Raw genomic sequence first — 15,261 nt, forward strand, 5'->3', positions numbered from 1 at the left:
CAGTAACAAAATAAGCGAGTCCAAAGTGACATAGCGGGACTAGGTTATTTTGTTACTGTACTAGCAGGGTGGGCCATCTGACCCGTTCATGTTACCCCCTTGTATATATAAGCGAGGTGACTTCGTCACCTGACATAATTACCTAAAGAGTCTATTGCATTAATAAAATATATAATAAATCTTATAGTTAGGACGTCGCTCGTAGAAATATATAAATTTTGATTTTTAAATTTAGTTTATACGAAAACGAGGCCTATAAGCCCCTCGACGCTTCGTAGAAGATTTGCTGGTGATAGGGGTGCGTTGGGGGCTGAAACTAGTTCACGGCTCTGATTAGTCTAGGAGTTCGCAGGAGTTGTATGCAGCCCGTGCATTGCCCCTAAATCTTCTGCGAAGCGTCGGATTTATAAGATAAGAGCTGGGTGATATTTAATGAGAAGCCACGGGCCCTAGCTTAGATAACATAGGGGTCTTAGTAGTATTTGTAGGCTTTTAATAGAGAGCCGAGTATAAGTATCTTCTAGAGCTCCTAACAGCCTTAATAGAATCTATTAGGAGCCTATTAGTACTACTAAGAAGTATATATAATTTACTAATATAATAGGGGCTTACTAAAGCTTAAGTAGGGTTTTAAGCAAGATAGAAACTTTAGAATTTTATTTATCTAAAGATTCTTTTAGTGGAATTAGGAGAATTAGGATCTAATTTTCCTAGGAGCCTGTTAATATGATCAGGACGATCAGGGAAATCAAAATCCTGCCAGAAAGCCTCCAGGGTCTTGGCACCCCAATAATTTGTTAATGAAGAAACGACACCAAACTTAACCGTGGGGAATATCCGTGTATTCACCGAGGGGGTGGTCAACCCCCCTCTAAAGTCCCAATATGATTAAGACCAACACCTGTCTGGAAATTCTCTAGATACAGTCGGGATAGCATTGTTCAAAGTGCTTGCTTGGATGACCTCGAACGCTCTTCGAGCAGCCCTAAGCGTCCACAATTTTGGTAGTTGGTTACAGGTTAGTCAAGTCTCGAAGGGAGCTAGATCTGGCACAAGCCCCAGTCCTCCTGGGCTGGTAAGCTACGACATCAGCTCTTATAAATATATGGGAACTCCGATCTGGTCTAAAAAACATAGCCACCGTAGGTACACATGATATAGCCGCAGCTTCTCAAGAATTATTCTGTGTTTAGCTACATCTTCTGGAGAGCACAGGCATCACACTCCAAAACCCCGTGCGAGACTTCACCTGTCTCTTGCCGCCATGCTCGCCGTTTATAGTACAAGAAGTACAGCCGGAAGGCAAATCCAGCATGTGCATCTTTGCTCCAAGTCTGCAATGCCAAAAAAAAAAGGTCTGAGTGGAACCAGCGGGTGGATGCATTTTCGAAACTACAAAATGCAGGGAGCACACAGCTGTGTGAAAGGCTAAAGTGAAAGAGAAGGATCATACAAGAATGGAAATAGGGAAAAACCTCTTTTGTGCAGCGATACCCTGATTTTTCCTCGACGAGATGGACAGTTGTCTCTCAGCAGCAGTTGCATGTAACACCTTCGTCGATAACGATGGGGTCTTATGGTCGTTTTCCCTGCCTGTGTTATTTTCCAACGCTGACTATCTTGCAAAGACTTTGACTACGCCATCGCCACCTGCCGAGACAACCAATCGTCCATCCTGACTCCAAACAACACTGCAGACGCCCTCACCTCGCATGATTCGATGACTTGTGAGCTCCTGGGTGCATATACGTTTCTCAAGCGACCAGAATCGGATCGAAGCGTCGTGTCCAGCCGACACTGCTTCGCGGCCGTCTTTGCTAAGCGAAAGGGATGATATGGCAGAAGGGTGAGCGAGCATGCTATAAGTGCACTGGCCTGAAAGCTGTCAATTTATGTGCTGTGGGTGGAAGAGCTGTGCGAGGAACGATGCCTCATAGCAAAAGGACCACTTACCGCTGTTCGCATCGAAGAACCGGATGAACTGATCCTCGTGCCCGCTGATGACTACACCTTCTACGCCACCACCACCACTTGAACCCGTGGCACCGTGAACGACACTCTCATCCTCAGATACTCCGCGACCAGAGTCCATGCTCATCGTTCCTTCTAACCCTACGGATGTCGCTACGACAGAGTTTACACTGGTTGCCGGGGTTCCATCATAGGTTTCACCACTTGCCATACCTATGATTTCCTCTCCTGTCCGAGTATCAAAGATAAGGATGGAGGTATCAGAGTAAGAGACAACAAATGTTTCCCCTGTGATGGAGAGGGGGCTAATACAAGTCGGTGATGGATGTGTTGCCCGCTCAATAGTGTGGACGAGCATGTGGTGGAACGGAGTAGTAGTCGCCACACTTGGTTGGGGGGACGAAGGAAAATTCGAGCCCGAGGTCACTGAGTGTCTCCGGCTACCACCAATTCCCCGCCTCGACCCTGTTTGTGGTGAGACAAGCTGTGGAGGAGCACTTACAGCCCAAATTTTAACGGTTCCATCAGCTGATCCTGAAGCAAGGAGTATCCGATCAGGACCGCCGAAGTTATTGCAGTCTTGACTGAACACGGAGGCGGAAGTCGCAGGTAGTACACAGACAGTCCAAACAGCGTCCGTATGACCATCAAGTGTCGCTTTTGGGTCAACTCGTCCTCTTTCCCACACGCGCACTGTTGCGTCCTGCCCACCCGAAAATATCCACCCATCTCCGGACACCCGGCCTCCAGTGGAGAAAGTGGCAGATGCGGGACATGCTGAAAGTGATGTCACAACGCCTTCATGACCTCGGTGTGAGAAGTAGCTCTGGATATCCAAGTCACTGCTCATACCATGTTGGCCGACATAGCTTGCAGGTATGATCCATCTTTTAATCATTCCATCGTCCCCAGCTGTGCAAATCTCAGGTTCAGAGGGACTGCCGCCTCCAGTGAAAATCACAGAACGTACGACATCAAGATGGCCTCTGAGGGCGAAGCGAACTTTGAAGCTCTGCGGATCTGTTCTCATATTTTGGTTTGCAGAGCTCTCACGAGCTTCGTGACCTTCACTTCTGCGTCGGGACATAGATGTTGATCCAGAGCTCTTTCTCCGGTGGGGATGTGGGCCAGCGCGAGGCGGAGATTTGGCTGGAATATTGGCACTGGGGAAGGCGTCTGTGTCCGGCCTTTGTGGTGGTGGAGCGTCTAGGGGAGGCTCTGGCAGAGTACTTGTCTCCTCGAAATTCCACCCATCAGGATCATCAGAGACAATATGGCGAGGCCCGGTGGCTTCTTCTTCTCGCCCAGGGATAGGTCGTCCATAGGAGTCGTAACTATGAGTGACTTTCTCCACTTGTTCCTCTGAAATAGAGGAAAATCCTGGGGTAGTTTGTGGTTGGGACCGAGGAAGGAGAGTTTCTGCGGAAGATAGTCCAGCCTGTTGAGAGAGCGATTGTTGGTTCGATGTTTCCCGGGTCATAAAAGCTGCTTGCTGTGGCTGGTGGGACGAGTGGGTAAGATTAGGTATGTCGGAAACAGAAGGGACAGGTGGAGGTTGATGATTAGGAATCGATGCATTAGGGCCTGCAGCGGCCATTTGTGGCTGCGATTTTTGTCGATGCTGAAGATAGATCTCTTCTAGAGAAGCGTCGCCCTGATTCAAGAATCCTGACGAGTTTGCAAGAGCTTGCAAACCACTTTGAGGCGGAGGGGGATGCGCAGGAGGTGTAAGGAGATACGTGATCTCCTCCACACATTTTGTTAGATAGAGCTTAGATTTCTCCCTTTGACTGTCTTTATCTTGTTCTGATTGTTCACGGGGCTCAGATTCGATATCGAGGAAGGAATTGTGATGTTTGCTGGGAGCTGTAGGTATAGATAGTCAGCAAATGTCAATAATGTTGACTTGGCAATAGAGTGTAAATGCCCACGCTTTGTGAATTTCATACCACTCTTAGAGTCTGGTTTTATTCCAGTCTTTCCCTTATTGTCTTTCTTCTCCTCGGTTACAAGAACGTTCTCTCCGGCGGCAACAGCCTTACTCTTGGCGCGTTCATTTTTCAATGCTTGTTCTAGCATCCGGATTTGCTTGTTAAGAACATCGTTCAGCCTTTTCGCGCTTCTCACTTCTCCTTCTTGCTTGGCGATTTTAGCCTTCATCTCAGCGCGCTCGATGTCCCATGCATTTCTAGCCCGTTCATGATTGTGCCATTCGAGTTGGAGGAAGCGCATCACACCTGAAGATACTATAGGTCAGCTGACTTGAAGTCGCATGTGTAGGACATGTGGAAGCAAATATTCTCAAGGCTGAAGTGAAATTGGAAGATTCTAGCTTACCCTGCAGAGTGTACTCGGTGCCAGCAGGCCCATTGCTGTCTCCTCCACTAGTTGCGCCTCCGCTATTCATGGCTGAGGGCGACTGCCACGCCATCAACACCCTTCACTTCAGATTCCCTAGCTTCGAAGCGTTGTGTTGTATATGACATGCGGCGGCGTGGTCGATGCGGCGACGGGGGAGCTGGCCGAGACGTTTGATCTCCTAAGGGACGGCGCGCTTGGACGCGGATTAGGAGTCGGAAGACAGGAATAACGCCTGTCAGGGTATGGAAAGATACATGCGCTAGAAATCAGAGACAATTATGCCTGTGGTAAGGGTGTTGGGCGAGTTGGTGTTGACTATCTGTCTCGGTAGTGTCCTCTTCTGATGGGGACGGGCGCTTACCCTGAATCGGCCGCAGATGCTACCTAACCACCAGCGCCTGCAGCCCACTCACTCCGCTTGACAGACGATGGATCTTTGGAAATCCGTCGCGGCTCAAGCAAGCACCACCATTGTATGGCAACATGTACTGGTGAGCCTATTCTAATCGTTCATTTCTTTATGCTCGGATTTTGCTTGTTGGAAATATAGGGGGAGTTGCTGAAATCTGCTGTCATTTGTCAGAGGAGCTCTATAAGTTCGTGGAAATGCACGCCTCACGTAGGCTTTAATAGCTAGTATAAGAAATAGGCTAAGCTAAATCTACGATTCAGTGCTATGCGCCATAGGCCCCTAGATCTACCTGATTTGACATGAGTGATGCAAAAAGCGCTGCACTCGCCTAGAGACAAGCAGAATCAAGAGAATATAACAGCTTCCCTACAACTTGTTAATATGCACCTTATGATGACTAAAACCTTCATCTAATATTCATACACGTGTTATTGTGGAATGGCTGTTGACAGCAGTCCACTTCTGCTTGCATACTAATCGAGTCAATGCGAGAAGGGATGCCAACTTTTTGATCGTACAAGTATACAGTAGTTAGGTAAGAGCTGTTTGGGCCGAAAAGAGTTTACATATAACCTCCTTCGATGACCCGTCTATGAGCAATAAAATACTAAGACATTTTATGGTCGAAGGTGATGGAGGGGTGCAGCAGAGGAAGTACAGAAGGTAACAACCAAGGAAAAGAGAACTAGATGCGAAATCTTCATACAGAAGAGGCTGAATCAAGGTATAGATGGTAATAAGATATTTCGGCCTATTTTGATGATTTAAAGATTGTTTTCATTCCCGTAGCTTGAGTGTACCTCGTATCCAACCATGCCGTAAGACCAGAAGATAAGGCAGGGCTATAGTTTGTGCCCACGCCCCATTAAACCATGTGCTGATATAAGTTTAGAATGGTATACCGGACTTCATTTTTAGGGGCGAGGCATGAAATGAGTGGAATTTGTTTACTTTAGGGCGGTAGTGGGCGGCCGTAGTCCTCCATTACGGTGACCAAGAAGCTCAATATTTTTCCGACCTCAAGAACCTTGGAAGAACATCAGTTCTAGGGTTTCGCTATTCGAAATCTTATTTTTGCAAAACCAAGTATTTTAAACCTTCACCAGGCAAATGCACTACTGTTCGAATTATGGTATGTATGCCGGTAGGAGATATGTGTTCGTAGAACTCTTATAGCCCTCTGAAAATAATCTTCCTAACTTAATCTCCTGTGAACTGGCCAAGCACTTCCTATCATCTCTCAGTGTTTCTTCTCTCAGCATCACTCTATGCTTCTCATAGTCTTCTATCTATTCAAGAGTAGAACCTATCCATCGTTTTATCAAACGACTTTTGCCGTGTATAATTTACCTGCTTGTTTTGATCCTTCAACAGCCGGGAAAAAATAATTTCATAGGAGGTATGGAGGAACCAGGAGTCTCCTCCTGACTTGGATTTGTCTTCGCAGGAAAGCTACACCTGGGCACTCACTAGAGCTTGGGGAATGCTGGAGCACGTGAGCCTCCGCTCAGATCTCCAGTGTGAAAACAAAATGCTACAGCGACTTTACAACTTCCTTCACTAGCTAGACAGGGGTGAGCAGAGAACTGGCGAAGAGAATTTTTTCCATATTAGGATCCTAAGGCTACTATAGCTAGATCGCTCGATAGCGTCTAGGAATAAACCAAACGCCACTAAGGCTCGCACGAGAGATACCACGGCCTCAGCATCTTATTTGTTCATTCCAGCAGATATATACTGGCGCCTAAAGTCCAGATCGCTCACAAATCACGTGTCTCAATGTCGCTTTTAGTGAGGTGTTACCGAAAGGCCGTATAAACGAACGCGCGCCTTCCTCGAAAACCACAACATCCATTTCTTGACTCGCACAACCACCAACTCCCAACCACCCCCACACCACAAAACAACGATCGCTGCCGTCGCCTTCATCTCAGTCGCGCATATCCATTCTTTAAAACATCTTTGTCAGCGCTAAATAAATCATCGTACACCATGCCTGGCGGAAAAGGTACATGTCTCATCCCCGCCGTTCAGCTTTTAGATCGGGACGCACGCTGACTGTGATCGCGCAGGAAAGACAGGTGGCAAGACAGGCGGGAAGGGCGATTCTCATGTCAAGACCTCGAAGTCTCACTCCGCCAAAGCCGGTCTCCAGGTACGTTTTCGCTCCACTACAGCCCAACCCCACCCAGAATCGCCCCAAGTCCAGCGCGACATGCCATAAGCCCAATCCAGGATACTGACATGTATCTTCTCCAGTTCCCTTGCGGCCGCATAAAGCGTCACCTGCGCACCATTACCCGCCAGAAAACACGAATCGGGGCAAAGGCCTCTATCTATCTCACTGCGGTCCTTGAATACTTAACAGCCGAAGTGCTCGAGTTGGCCGGCAACGCCGCTAAGGATCTTAAAGTTAAGCGCATCACACCACGCCATCTGCAGCTCGCAATCCGTGGTGATGAGGAACTGGATACTCTGATTCGGGCTACGATCGCCTTTGGAGGTGTTTTGCCACACATTAACCGCGCGTTACTATTGAAGGTGGAGCAGAAGAAGGGCAAAAAGGCAGGCGAGTCATAAATGACGTCTGCAGTGGTTCTGGGATTAGGGTTGGAGGAACTTACATATGGACACGGGGCTAGGTGGATGCAACGAACTTACAGCAATGGGGCTCATGTTTCTTGTGTCTCACAGGGAGGTCCGCCGGTTCGCCTCGTCTGGTCAAAGAAGCCGTTTTCCTGCAGGCTTGATATTACGTTAACCTAATCGTTCGGGATGGTAAGGCGAGGAAATGGCTAGGTAGGTACCGACTCTGGGAACGTGTGTTAGCCTGTTACCTCAATGTTTCCTTTTAATTCCGGGGGCCGTCTGCTCTCCTTGCGGATCACGGGGGTTTTTGCTTGTTGCTGGGTTGATTAACACCTGGACAGGCACTACAGGTAGATTCGATTCTGTCACCATTTTCTGCTTTTCTCTATGGCGTGGATTGGTGTTAGGTACCTTGGGGCATCAGGGGTCAGGGTTTGTAGCAACAGGAATTTTCGTAGCAATCATGGACACATGAAAAATTACGCGTATATTGAAATCCTACTATGTATGTTGTAGATCAATATTAACTTGAGGCTATGCTCATTGGGGAATTGCTTTGATAATCTAGGCGGGTATAAGACCAACTTTGTGAGCAGCACGGGAAAAATAGGCCAGCTTTATAAGCCAGCTTTCCAATTGAACGGTTTATATATATCTGCAATATTTCCGAATAAATCTACCACACAAATCACATAGGTCTGTTGTAAGAGGCTGCTGATGGGTAAGATAGAAATACTTAGGACCTCTGATTCCTGATTATAACCTAGTCATACAAGCGAATGTGCCGAAAAGCGATAGAAGGTAAACTGCGCGAACTTGAATTATTAAAAGTTTGAAACAACGGGTAAATGAAGCTGCGCTAATTAAAAGGAATTTGTTGAAGAAATAAATATCCAAGTCGAAACCGCAAAATATCCACCAGCCCATTCCTCAAAGCCTAAATATCGGTGAATGCAACATCGCGCTGGGGGATCAGGACTTAAAGTGGCTCGGAATTGGAAATAGAATAAAAAGACGAGACTGCAAACAATTGGAGAGGTATGGACAAAATGTGGGTCGTGACTCGAATCGTAATCATTGGTGGTTGCCCACGTGTAGCGGATGCTTTATGGTGTCGCACGAAAATGGTTTCGGCGATTTTTCGCTCGGCCAGAGGCCGGGCCCGCTGTTTTATGCTGGTATCTCGTCGTTCCGGGTCGTTGTCGTTATGCGAGGTCGTCATCGTCGTTGGAGAAGTGTGTGCATAGATCGGAGAATATCTTGGAAGCTAGTAGGAAAAGAAGGGGGATAATAGCGCTCTTGATGGAAGTAAAAAGTAAGAGCAAAGGAATTGAGAGCGCGATAAACAGGACAGAAAAGCAGGACAACACAGTAATACAATATGCCACCGGATAACAAACAGGGAACATAAATCCAATATATCCATCAGATGCTTTTGCAGATACCCGATTCAAAGATGCGAGAGGGTTTGGGGTGTGGACCCCATATGATGTTATATCTACCATCGTAGCGTCATTCTTCGTATACGTCGTGAGAAGTGATTCCACAGGCCAATCAACACCGAGGCCGTTCAAGTCATACTTTGGGTTCATATATTCCTCAACTCACTCCCAGTTGACCAGAGATACACTCTCAAATTCATCGCGTCATCCACTGCGTGTTCTACTCCACAACAATCTCGACTCCGGATTGCGATGATAGTTCGTCGCTACCGCGGCCGTGGTGTCCATTCTGTCTACCACGCGAAAAGCCGGTGCCCCGCTCTGGGATAGGGCCTCGTGGTTGCCTCGATGGTAATCCTTGGCTTCTGTCCCGAGTCTGGTCGTCGTAATTCGTGCTAAATGATCGATGCCCTCCAATTGGGCCTGGATTTTCTCGATCCCAGGACATCATCCCACGCACACCACGGGGACTCCCACTTTGACCAAAGCCACTGCCTAGATTCATACTGTTCAGGCCGTTGACTAAAAGCCCCTCGTCACGTTGCGACATGGATGTCGCAGTAGGTGTAACACTTGGGTTTGTTGAAGCCGAGCTGCTGGCCCCGTAATCGATAAATCGATCCTGTCTGAATGTTGCAGGAAAGCTAGCTGTTGAAGGAGCCGGAGAAGGTGTATATGACCGAAGATCGGCATAAGATTTTGCAGCTCGTAAATTTGGAGCTGCCGTCAAGCCACCAGGAGAGTCGGGAAATCCAAGGAATCCGGAACCTTGTCGACCTAAAGTACCATAAAAGCCGTCGGAAGCGCGAACATCGCTGAAATCGGTTGTTGCAGCACGATTTAGTGCGCGTCGATGAGGTTCATTGGGGTGGCTAGTAGGCAATTGTGGCATAGGTGGACTCATATTTGGGGCGTCATGAACTTTAAATATATGCACCTGTCGCTGCTCACCTGTACCTTTTGAGATGTGCATAAGTCCCATTTGATGCGCTAAGGTGTGAATAATGCGGCGCTGGCTTGGTGCTAACGAAGAGGGGAAAGTCATGCTCTCGCGTCCACCATCCTCTTTGAAGAGAAGGAGCTGGGAGTAGAATTGGAGAACCTGGGGGTCATTAAGGTCCACGTCTGATGTGGAGTTAGTCTCTGTGAATGCTAGAGTCAGTGAAGATAGACTAACCGAGTTTAGATCCGCGCCCAGATACTGGTGAAGGTGATGTTGCGGGGATATGAGATGAGATGGAACTATATGATGGTTGTGTTTGAAGATTTCCAGGGGCTATAGGCCTATGTTGCTCTTCCAACTGACCTCTTCTCTCTCGCTTCTCTCGCTCAATTCTCTCCCGCTCAGCCAATGGAAGCATCTTCTTGTATTCAACTCTGAGTTTTCGTCCGTGAAGCTCGAAGTGGTTCATGGTATCAATAACCTGGGCAGTCTCCTCTGCAGTAGTAAAATTTGCAAAGGCCAAGCCCCTGAAAACACCATTGTCGAAATGATAATTGAAGGCATAAGGCAGAGGGAGCCGCAGATCAGTCATGAGCTGGACGAGCTGCTCTTTCTTGACTGCGAAAGGGATATTCTTGATGACTATGGCCGTAGGGATGAGCTCCTCATCTGTGTCTGCGGCATAGTTTTCCGGCCGTAGAGATGGACCTAAGACGGAGTTGGGGTGTCCGGGCCCAAGACCCGGAAGTGTTGGAAAATTAGGAAGAGGCTGTGGTTGGTCAAGCCAGCCCTATAAGAGAGTATTAAAGTTAGCGAAGCCGTTCATATAAGCTGGGTTCGGACAGCTCTCACGGTAGGCAAAGCACTCCGTCCTCGTGTTGAGGTTTTCATTCGGTTGGAAGCACCAAGGGTAGACAGAGTAGTGTTCTGGCCAAAGGCGTTTGCATTCCATCCCGGGGCCGCGAGATCGTAGCCATAACCTGAGTGTATGGTCGCGTTCAATCTTTCGTAATTTCGAGGCTGGTCATAACCACGAGCGTGATCTTCAGCAGTGTACAGTCCTCCTGTGGGGAGCTGTCCGTATGCATCAAACTGTCGTGAGGCCTGGCGGTGGAGAGTCTGGGGTTGATGGCGATGCGAGCCAGGCGAACGAGAGGAAGGGGGGTCGTAAGTGGAATACATGTCGCGATTTATGGGTAAGTGGAGGAAACACAGCGTTGCTCGCTAGAAAGGCCGTGGTCGTCAATGGAGTGAAACTTTGAGCATTTGCTCCTCGCACGAAGTACAAAAGTGCAGAGCAGGGCGCAGTGGGCGTGAGGAGGCCAGATGAGCGGGAGGCAAAAGTCAGAAGGCGACAGACAGGAGACAGAAGACTATCGGCCGTCACCAGGAGCCAGGCTTAGGAGGAAGAAAGACGGGCTGGTTTCAGGTGATGGATGGTACAAAGTACTCAGTGTCGACGGTGCCGAGAGACTGCTGGCGAGCTGTGCAGGTTTCCAGCTCCTTTCTCCTTTCGTCTGCGGCGGGTGCGCAGGCGGCAACGCGGGATGAGGCGCGGGGCGAGGTGCACGCTGCACTCTGCGCTCAAGAGGCAGAGAGTGGTAGTGCGGAGGGAAAAGGAGAGGAGGAGCGTTGGAGGGAGCGATGGAGTTGGAAAAAATGCCGAAACCGTTTTGCCCAGGTCTGCGTGTGTCCCGGTGGGGCTAGTAGCTCCTAAGCAACAGAGTTGGCGTGTAGGCTTGTGAGGACGCAGCGTGACGGTGAGAACCTTGGAATGACGGGCACAGAGGCAATCAGCAGCACCAGGACAGGAGAGCAGCAGGCCGACAGGAGGGAGATTTCATGGGCTCATACGTTTTTCGACTGCGATAGACAGTAAATAAATAGGAGTAGCGATCTGAGAGACCTGAGAGACCTGAGCGTTTTGGAGGATTTGTTATTATTATTATCCCCTTTCTTTCTGAACATCTCTGGGCCTCCAACTCCACTCCTCCTTCCCCTAGCTCTAGCTCGTACTATTGTTCCAGGGCAGGGATACGCCCATCGCATCGCATCGCACCCCGTCGACTAAAGCGAGCGACAAGCGCAGCGGTGTCGTCGCTATTGGAATGTATTGAATGCCACCCCAAGACTATTTTCTTGGACGGCCCTCCTCCACTGCTGTCAAAAACTCCGCTACCTCTAGATGCTGGTTCGGGGGAGTGGGCTCTGCGACACCGCAAATGGCGGCCGCTCGTCTCGTCAGCTGCACGACTCGACAGGACTATTCCATGCTACCGTAAACCCCTCTCCAACAACTGGCTTGCTCGACCTTGGGATTGGTTGCGGCCCGACGCGCGCCGGCCAAAGCCCATAGCTCGTTTTCTCGAACAAAGGAAGAACAAAATAAGGGAGGCAGGCCGCGTTGCTTTGGGAATGGTCAGAAGCTTTTGCTTTTTCCGCCCATAATCTCTCGGCCCATGATGGAATGGCCCGCTGAGTGCCCCAGGGGTGTATCTCCCGATGGAGCTCGTCCACCACATCCACAGCACGCTCTGGTGATCTGGTCGTGGTCTGGTCAGCAAGAGCACACCAACTACAGGCCCGGAATGGGTGAATTGCGAGCGTAGTGTGGAGCTGGGGAGCTGGAGAGCTGGGTGGCTGGGATCTGAGGCGTCGATCAGCTTTGCAACGAGTGATTGGAAGCCTGTAGTGGCCTCGCAAAGCCCTCAATAATAAGATACGTGGATACTAAACAGCAGGCGAGTCCGGCCAGAAATCCTCAGTCCGCGCATCCGGTACATGTAGATGGGCCGAAGCATATTGCTGTCACCTGCATATCTGCTGGAGTCAGAAACGCCTCAGTCGCAATTCTATATAACGAAACTATGAACTACGCAGATGCTTCCTGCCGTCCTGCCGTCCTGCATCATCCATGTGTCTTTGCATCGCAGGTTACAAACCAGGACACCATCTAAGCACGAAGCTTTATGGAATCCGTTTCCCCGAACATCCCCATACTCCATCACGATGCCCTCCATCACGTCCATCACATGCGCCGCAATGCGCCCTGCTCTGACCGGACAGGGGCAAACTGCTCTCAGATTCTGCATCTGTTTACAAAGCGGGGAAAGGCCGTGATCTGTATATGTTGCACAGCATCCGGAGCAATGTCCTTGGTGGCTGTTTACGAGTTGAGGAACCAAACAATCCCCCTGTAACCGCTGGAGCTTGTCACATCCTCGCAAGACGCACCGTTGTGCAATCCTACTGGCCGGCCCCAAGAAGGCATCCCAAGATCGCTGAAGCCCGCATAGACATGTAATCATGTGATTTTGTGGTGTGAGGCGTCCCGCCCTGGTTGGACTGTCGGCCCAATCCTTCTGTGAACATGTTGATGGGGGAATGCGGAGACCCTCAAGGGACATCTTGGCTCGATACACGCACTGCCTAATTAAGCCCGACATCGATGCTTGCCTTGTGACTTGCACACCAGAGCGAGTAAGCCATCGACACGGGTGCTGCGCCGCTCACTCACTTTTCGCTGTTCAGCTTCCTGTGAGATAAACACCTGTCGCTATGCGGAAGTGTCACAGCTGCGGCCAACATCTGTCTGAAGGGCTCTGTTGCAGATGCTAGAACGCATCGGGACGGGAACGCCTACCGCAACATGCAGCGACAGAAAGACTTATTCCAGCTTGTCCGCCTCATACAAACTCAACCACCCTCGACCACTCAGAGTCTCCAATGCGTCTAAACTCAACCCCTTCCCCGAAATAGCCCGCATCATTCCAAGCAACCATGGTCTGTCCGTCGTAAGGCCCATATTTCTCTCCACCATCGCGAGCGTCAGACCATCTATATTCCCACTGTTTGACATCTGTCCATTCATTCTCATTTGTATCTACGCGCGGCCGCTCAACCCAGTCCTCGCCCGTTTCCCTTTTATACTGCCGAATCAACATTTCTCGCCCTGCATCGTAGATATCCGTCTGGCCCCGTGTAAGTAAGTGGTCTGCAGCCCCTGTTATTACTTCGACGGCGTTTCTCCGTCTAGTTTCGGCAGGGTCTTCCGCATTCTTCTCCTGGTCAAAATCCATTGCATCGCCAACCTTGCGCTTGTTCTTCTGCCACTTTGGCTTCTTCTTCTCCTTGCCCTTGCCAAGGCGTTGCAGGGCCTCAAGGACTGTCTCGCCCTTCTCCAATCGTGTAATTAGTGAGGAGAGAATATCGCTCGTTATGATAGAATCGTCGGCCATATCCCGTTGTCGCCGTTCGGCTTCACGCTTATCTTGTGCCTCCTTCGCCCGCTTCATGTCCTTCTTCGATAGACCTTCTAGCCATAAGTCGTGAACCGCGTCTGGATCGGCAGCCTTCCTGATGTAGTTTCCACTCTCATCGAATCTACCCTCCTCGCCCTCTGCTTTCATATTGAAAGCATCCAGCTTCGGCGCATGCTTTTTCTTACCCCCTGCCCCAACCTCCTCATCCACATCACTCCCTACTCGATCCCTCTCCTCATCATCTCCACTCTCGCCGCTACTTTCGTCGTCCTGCACTCGAGCTCTCCCACCTATGGTAAAGTCTGCAGATACGTGCCCACCCGATTTGCTATTCGCAACTTGCCCCTCGATCTCGTCCTCCTCCAAAAATCTTACGCCCTTCTTCCTCTTCTTCCCTTCCTGGCTAAGATCCTCCTCTTCATCCCCATCCTTGAAATCGTCCTCGAGGTTAGCGAACATGTCGTTGTCTTCCTCATCCTTGGACTTGGCAGCTTCTGCTTTCGCATCTGCACGAGCGTCAAAGTTCTCAGTGGAGCTGTCGGACTCGTAGCCATCAATATTGACCGCATTGCGCTTCGCCAGCCCACCCTTGCCGATTTCATCTAGCTCAAGGATGGCGTCCTCTTCGGGTGCGTCTGGAGCGAGAGTTGAAGGATTCCGGTGGTCAAATCGAGGTTTCTTCGAAGAAGACCCGTTGGCGTCAGAATGATTTGTTCGCGCGAATTGTTCGCCAGCACGTTTTGGGCGCGGCGCAGTGAATACGTTTTTACTAGGCATTGCACAAATAGAAGTAGTAGAGCGTATATTGCCTGAACATTCAGAGATGAACAAGAAGGGCAATAAACTCAATTGCTCGCAGTTGATGTTGGTGAAAAGTGTGTTGTGCCGGAGAGAGGGGAGAGTGTGGGAAAGCTTCCACTACAGTCGCTTCGGAAAAGGACGATCAAATGTCAGAAACCATGATCAAAAACAGAAATTTGCCGAATCCTCACCTGTTTAAACCCTTTTTCTGTACTCGCGCATGCCACCACCCATCCTCCATACTAATATATCGCTATCGCCTATTTTTTAAAGCCATTTAAAGCCTATATTATTTCCTATTTTAGTTAGCGCTATAACGCATAGGAGGAGAGCTAAAGCACCTAAGAATACTGTAAAGAACGCTTCTAAAGCGCCTAAAGAAGTAGACCTTACTATTAAACCTACACCTATACTAATACCTTCTACTATAAAACAGCCCAAAGATCTTTAAACCTTTCTTTTAAATATTATCGTATGCGC

General features: G+C 49.3%; 6 protein-coding genes across 6 annotated transcripts; 2 read left to right on the top strand and 4 right to left on the bottom strand.

Moving 5' to 3' along the window:
* Window positions 1-1,119: 1,119 nt before the first annotated feature.
* K441DRAFT_705064 (striatin Pro11) lies at window positions 1,120-4,680 on the bottom strand. The gene is made up of 4 exons (XM_067653565.1): window positions 4,309-4,680; window positions 3,903-4,208; window positions 1,954-3,837; window positions 1,120-1,875 (listed from the first exon to the last, which is right to left on the bottom strand). Exons 1-4 carry the CDS (start codon window positions 4,400-4,402, stop codon window positions 1,616-1,618), a joined length of 2,544 nt encoding a protein of 847 aa, XP_067504701.1. The 5' UTR covers window positions 4,403-4,680; the 3' UTR covers window positions 1,120-1,615.
* A 2,056-nt stretch (window positions 4,681-6,736) lies between these two features.
* Window positions 6,737-7,324, top strand: K441DRAFT_686620 (histone H2A.Z; the record flags this gene model as incomplete). The annotated part of the gene is made up of 3 exons (XM_067652012.1): window positions 6,737-6,752; window positions 6,817-6,899; window positions 7,004-7,324. The coding sequence occupies 3 exons, from the start codon at window positions 6,737-6,739 to the stop codon at window positions 7,322-7,324; spliced, it is 420 nt and encodes a 139-aa protein (XP_067504702.1).
* A 1,671-nt stretch (window positions 7,325-8,995) lies between these two features.
* On the bottom strand, window positions 8,996-10,900 carry K441DRAFT_686621 (uncharacterized protein; the record flags this gene model as incomplete). The annotated part of the gene is made up of 3 exons (XM_067652013.1): window positions 8,996-9,900; window positions 9,953-10,508; window positions 10,571-10,900. The coding sequence occupies 3 exons, from the start codon at window positions 10,898-10,900 to the stop codon at window positions 8,996-8,998; spliced, it is 1,791 nt and encodes a 596-aa protein (XP_067504703.1).
* Window positions 10,901-12,405: 1,505 nt separating this feature from the next.
* Window positions 12,406-13,284, bottom strand: K441DRAFT_75924 (uncharacterized protein). The gene has a single exon (XM_067654435.1). It carries the CDS (start codon window positions 13,162-13,164, stop codon window positions 12,571-12,573), a length of 594 nt encoding a protein of 197 aa, XP_067504704.1. The 5' UTR covers window positions 13,165-13,284; the 3' UTR covers window positions 12,406-12,570.
* Window positions 13,285-13,404: 120 nt separating this feature from the next.
* On the bottom strand, window positions 13,405-14,757 carry K441DRAFT_686622 (uncharacterized protein; the record flags this gene model as incomplete). Its single annotated transcript, XM_067652014.1, has 1 exon — window positions 13,405-14,757. The coding sequence occupies one exon, from the start codon at window positions 14,755-14,757 to the stop codon at window positions 13,405-13,407; it is 1,353 nt and encodes a 450-aa protein (XP_067504705.1).
* A 279-nt stretch (window positions 14,758-15,036) lies between these two features.
* On the top strand, window positions 15,037-15,261 carry K441DRAFT_658583 (uncharacterized protein; the record flags this gene model as incomplete). Its single annotated transcript, XM_067648372.1, has 1 exon — window positions 15,037-15,261. A coding segment is annotated over one exon (165 nt), but the record flags the coding sequence as incomplete, so codon positions are not given.

Source organism: Cenococcum geophilum (genome assembly GCF_001692895.1).
Source record: "Cenococcum geophilum 1.58 unplaced genomic scaffold K441scaffold_17, whole genome shotgun sequence".
Lineage (NCBI taxonomy): Eukaryota > Fungi > Ascomycota > Dothideomycetes > Gloniales > Gloniaceae > Cenococcum > Cenococcum geophilum.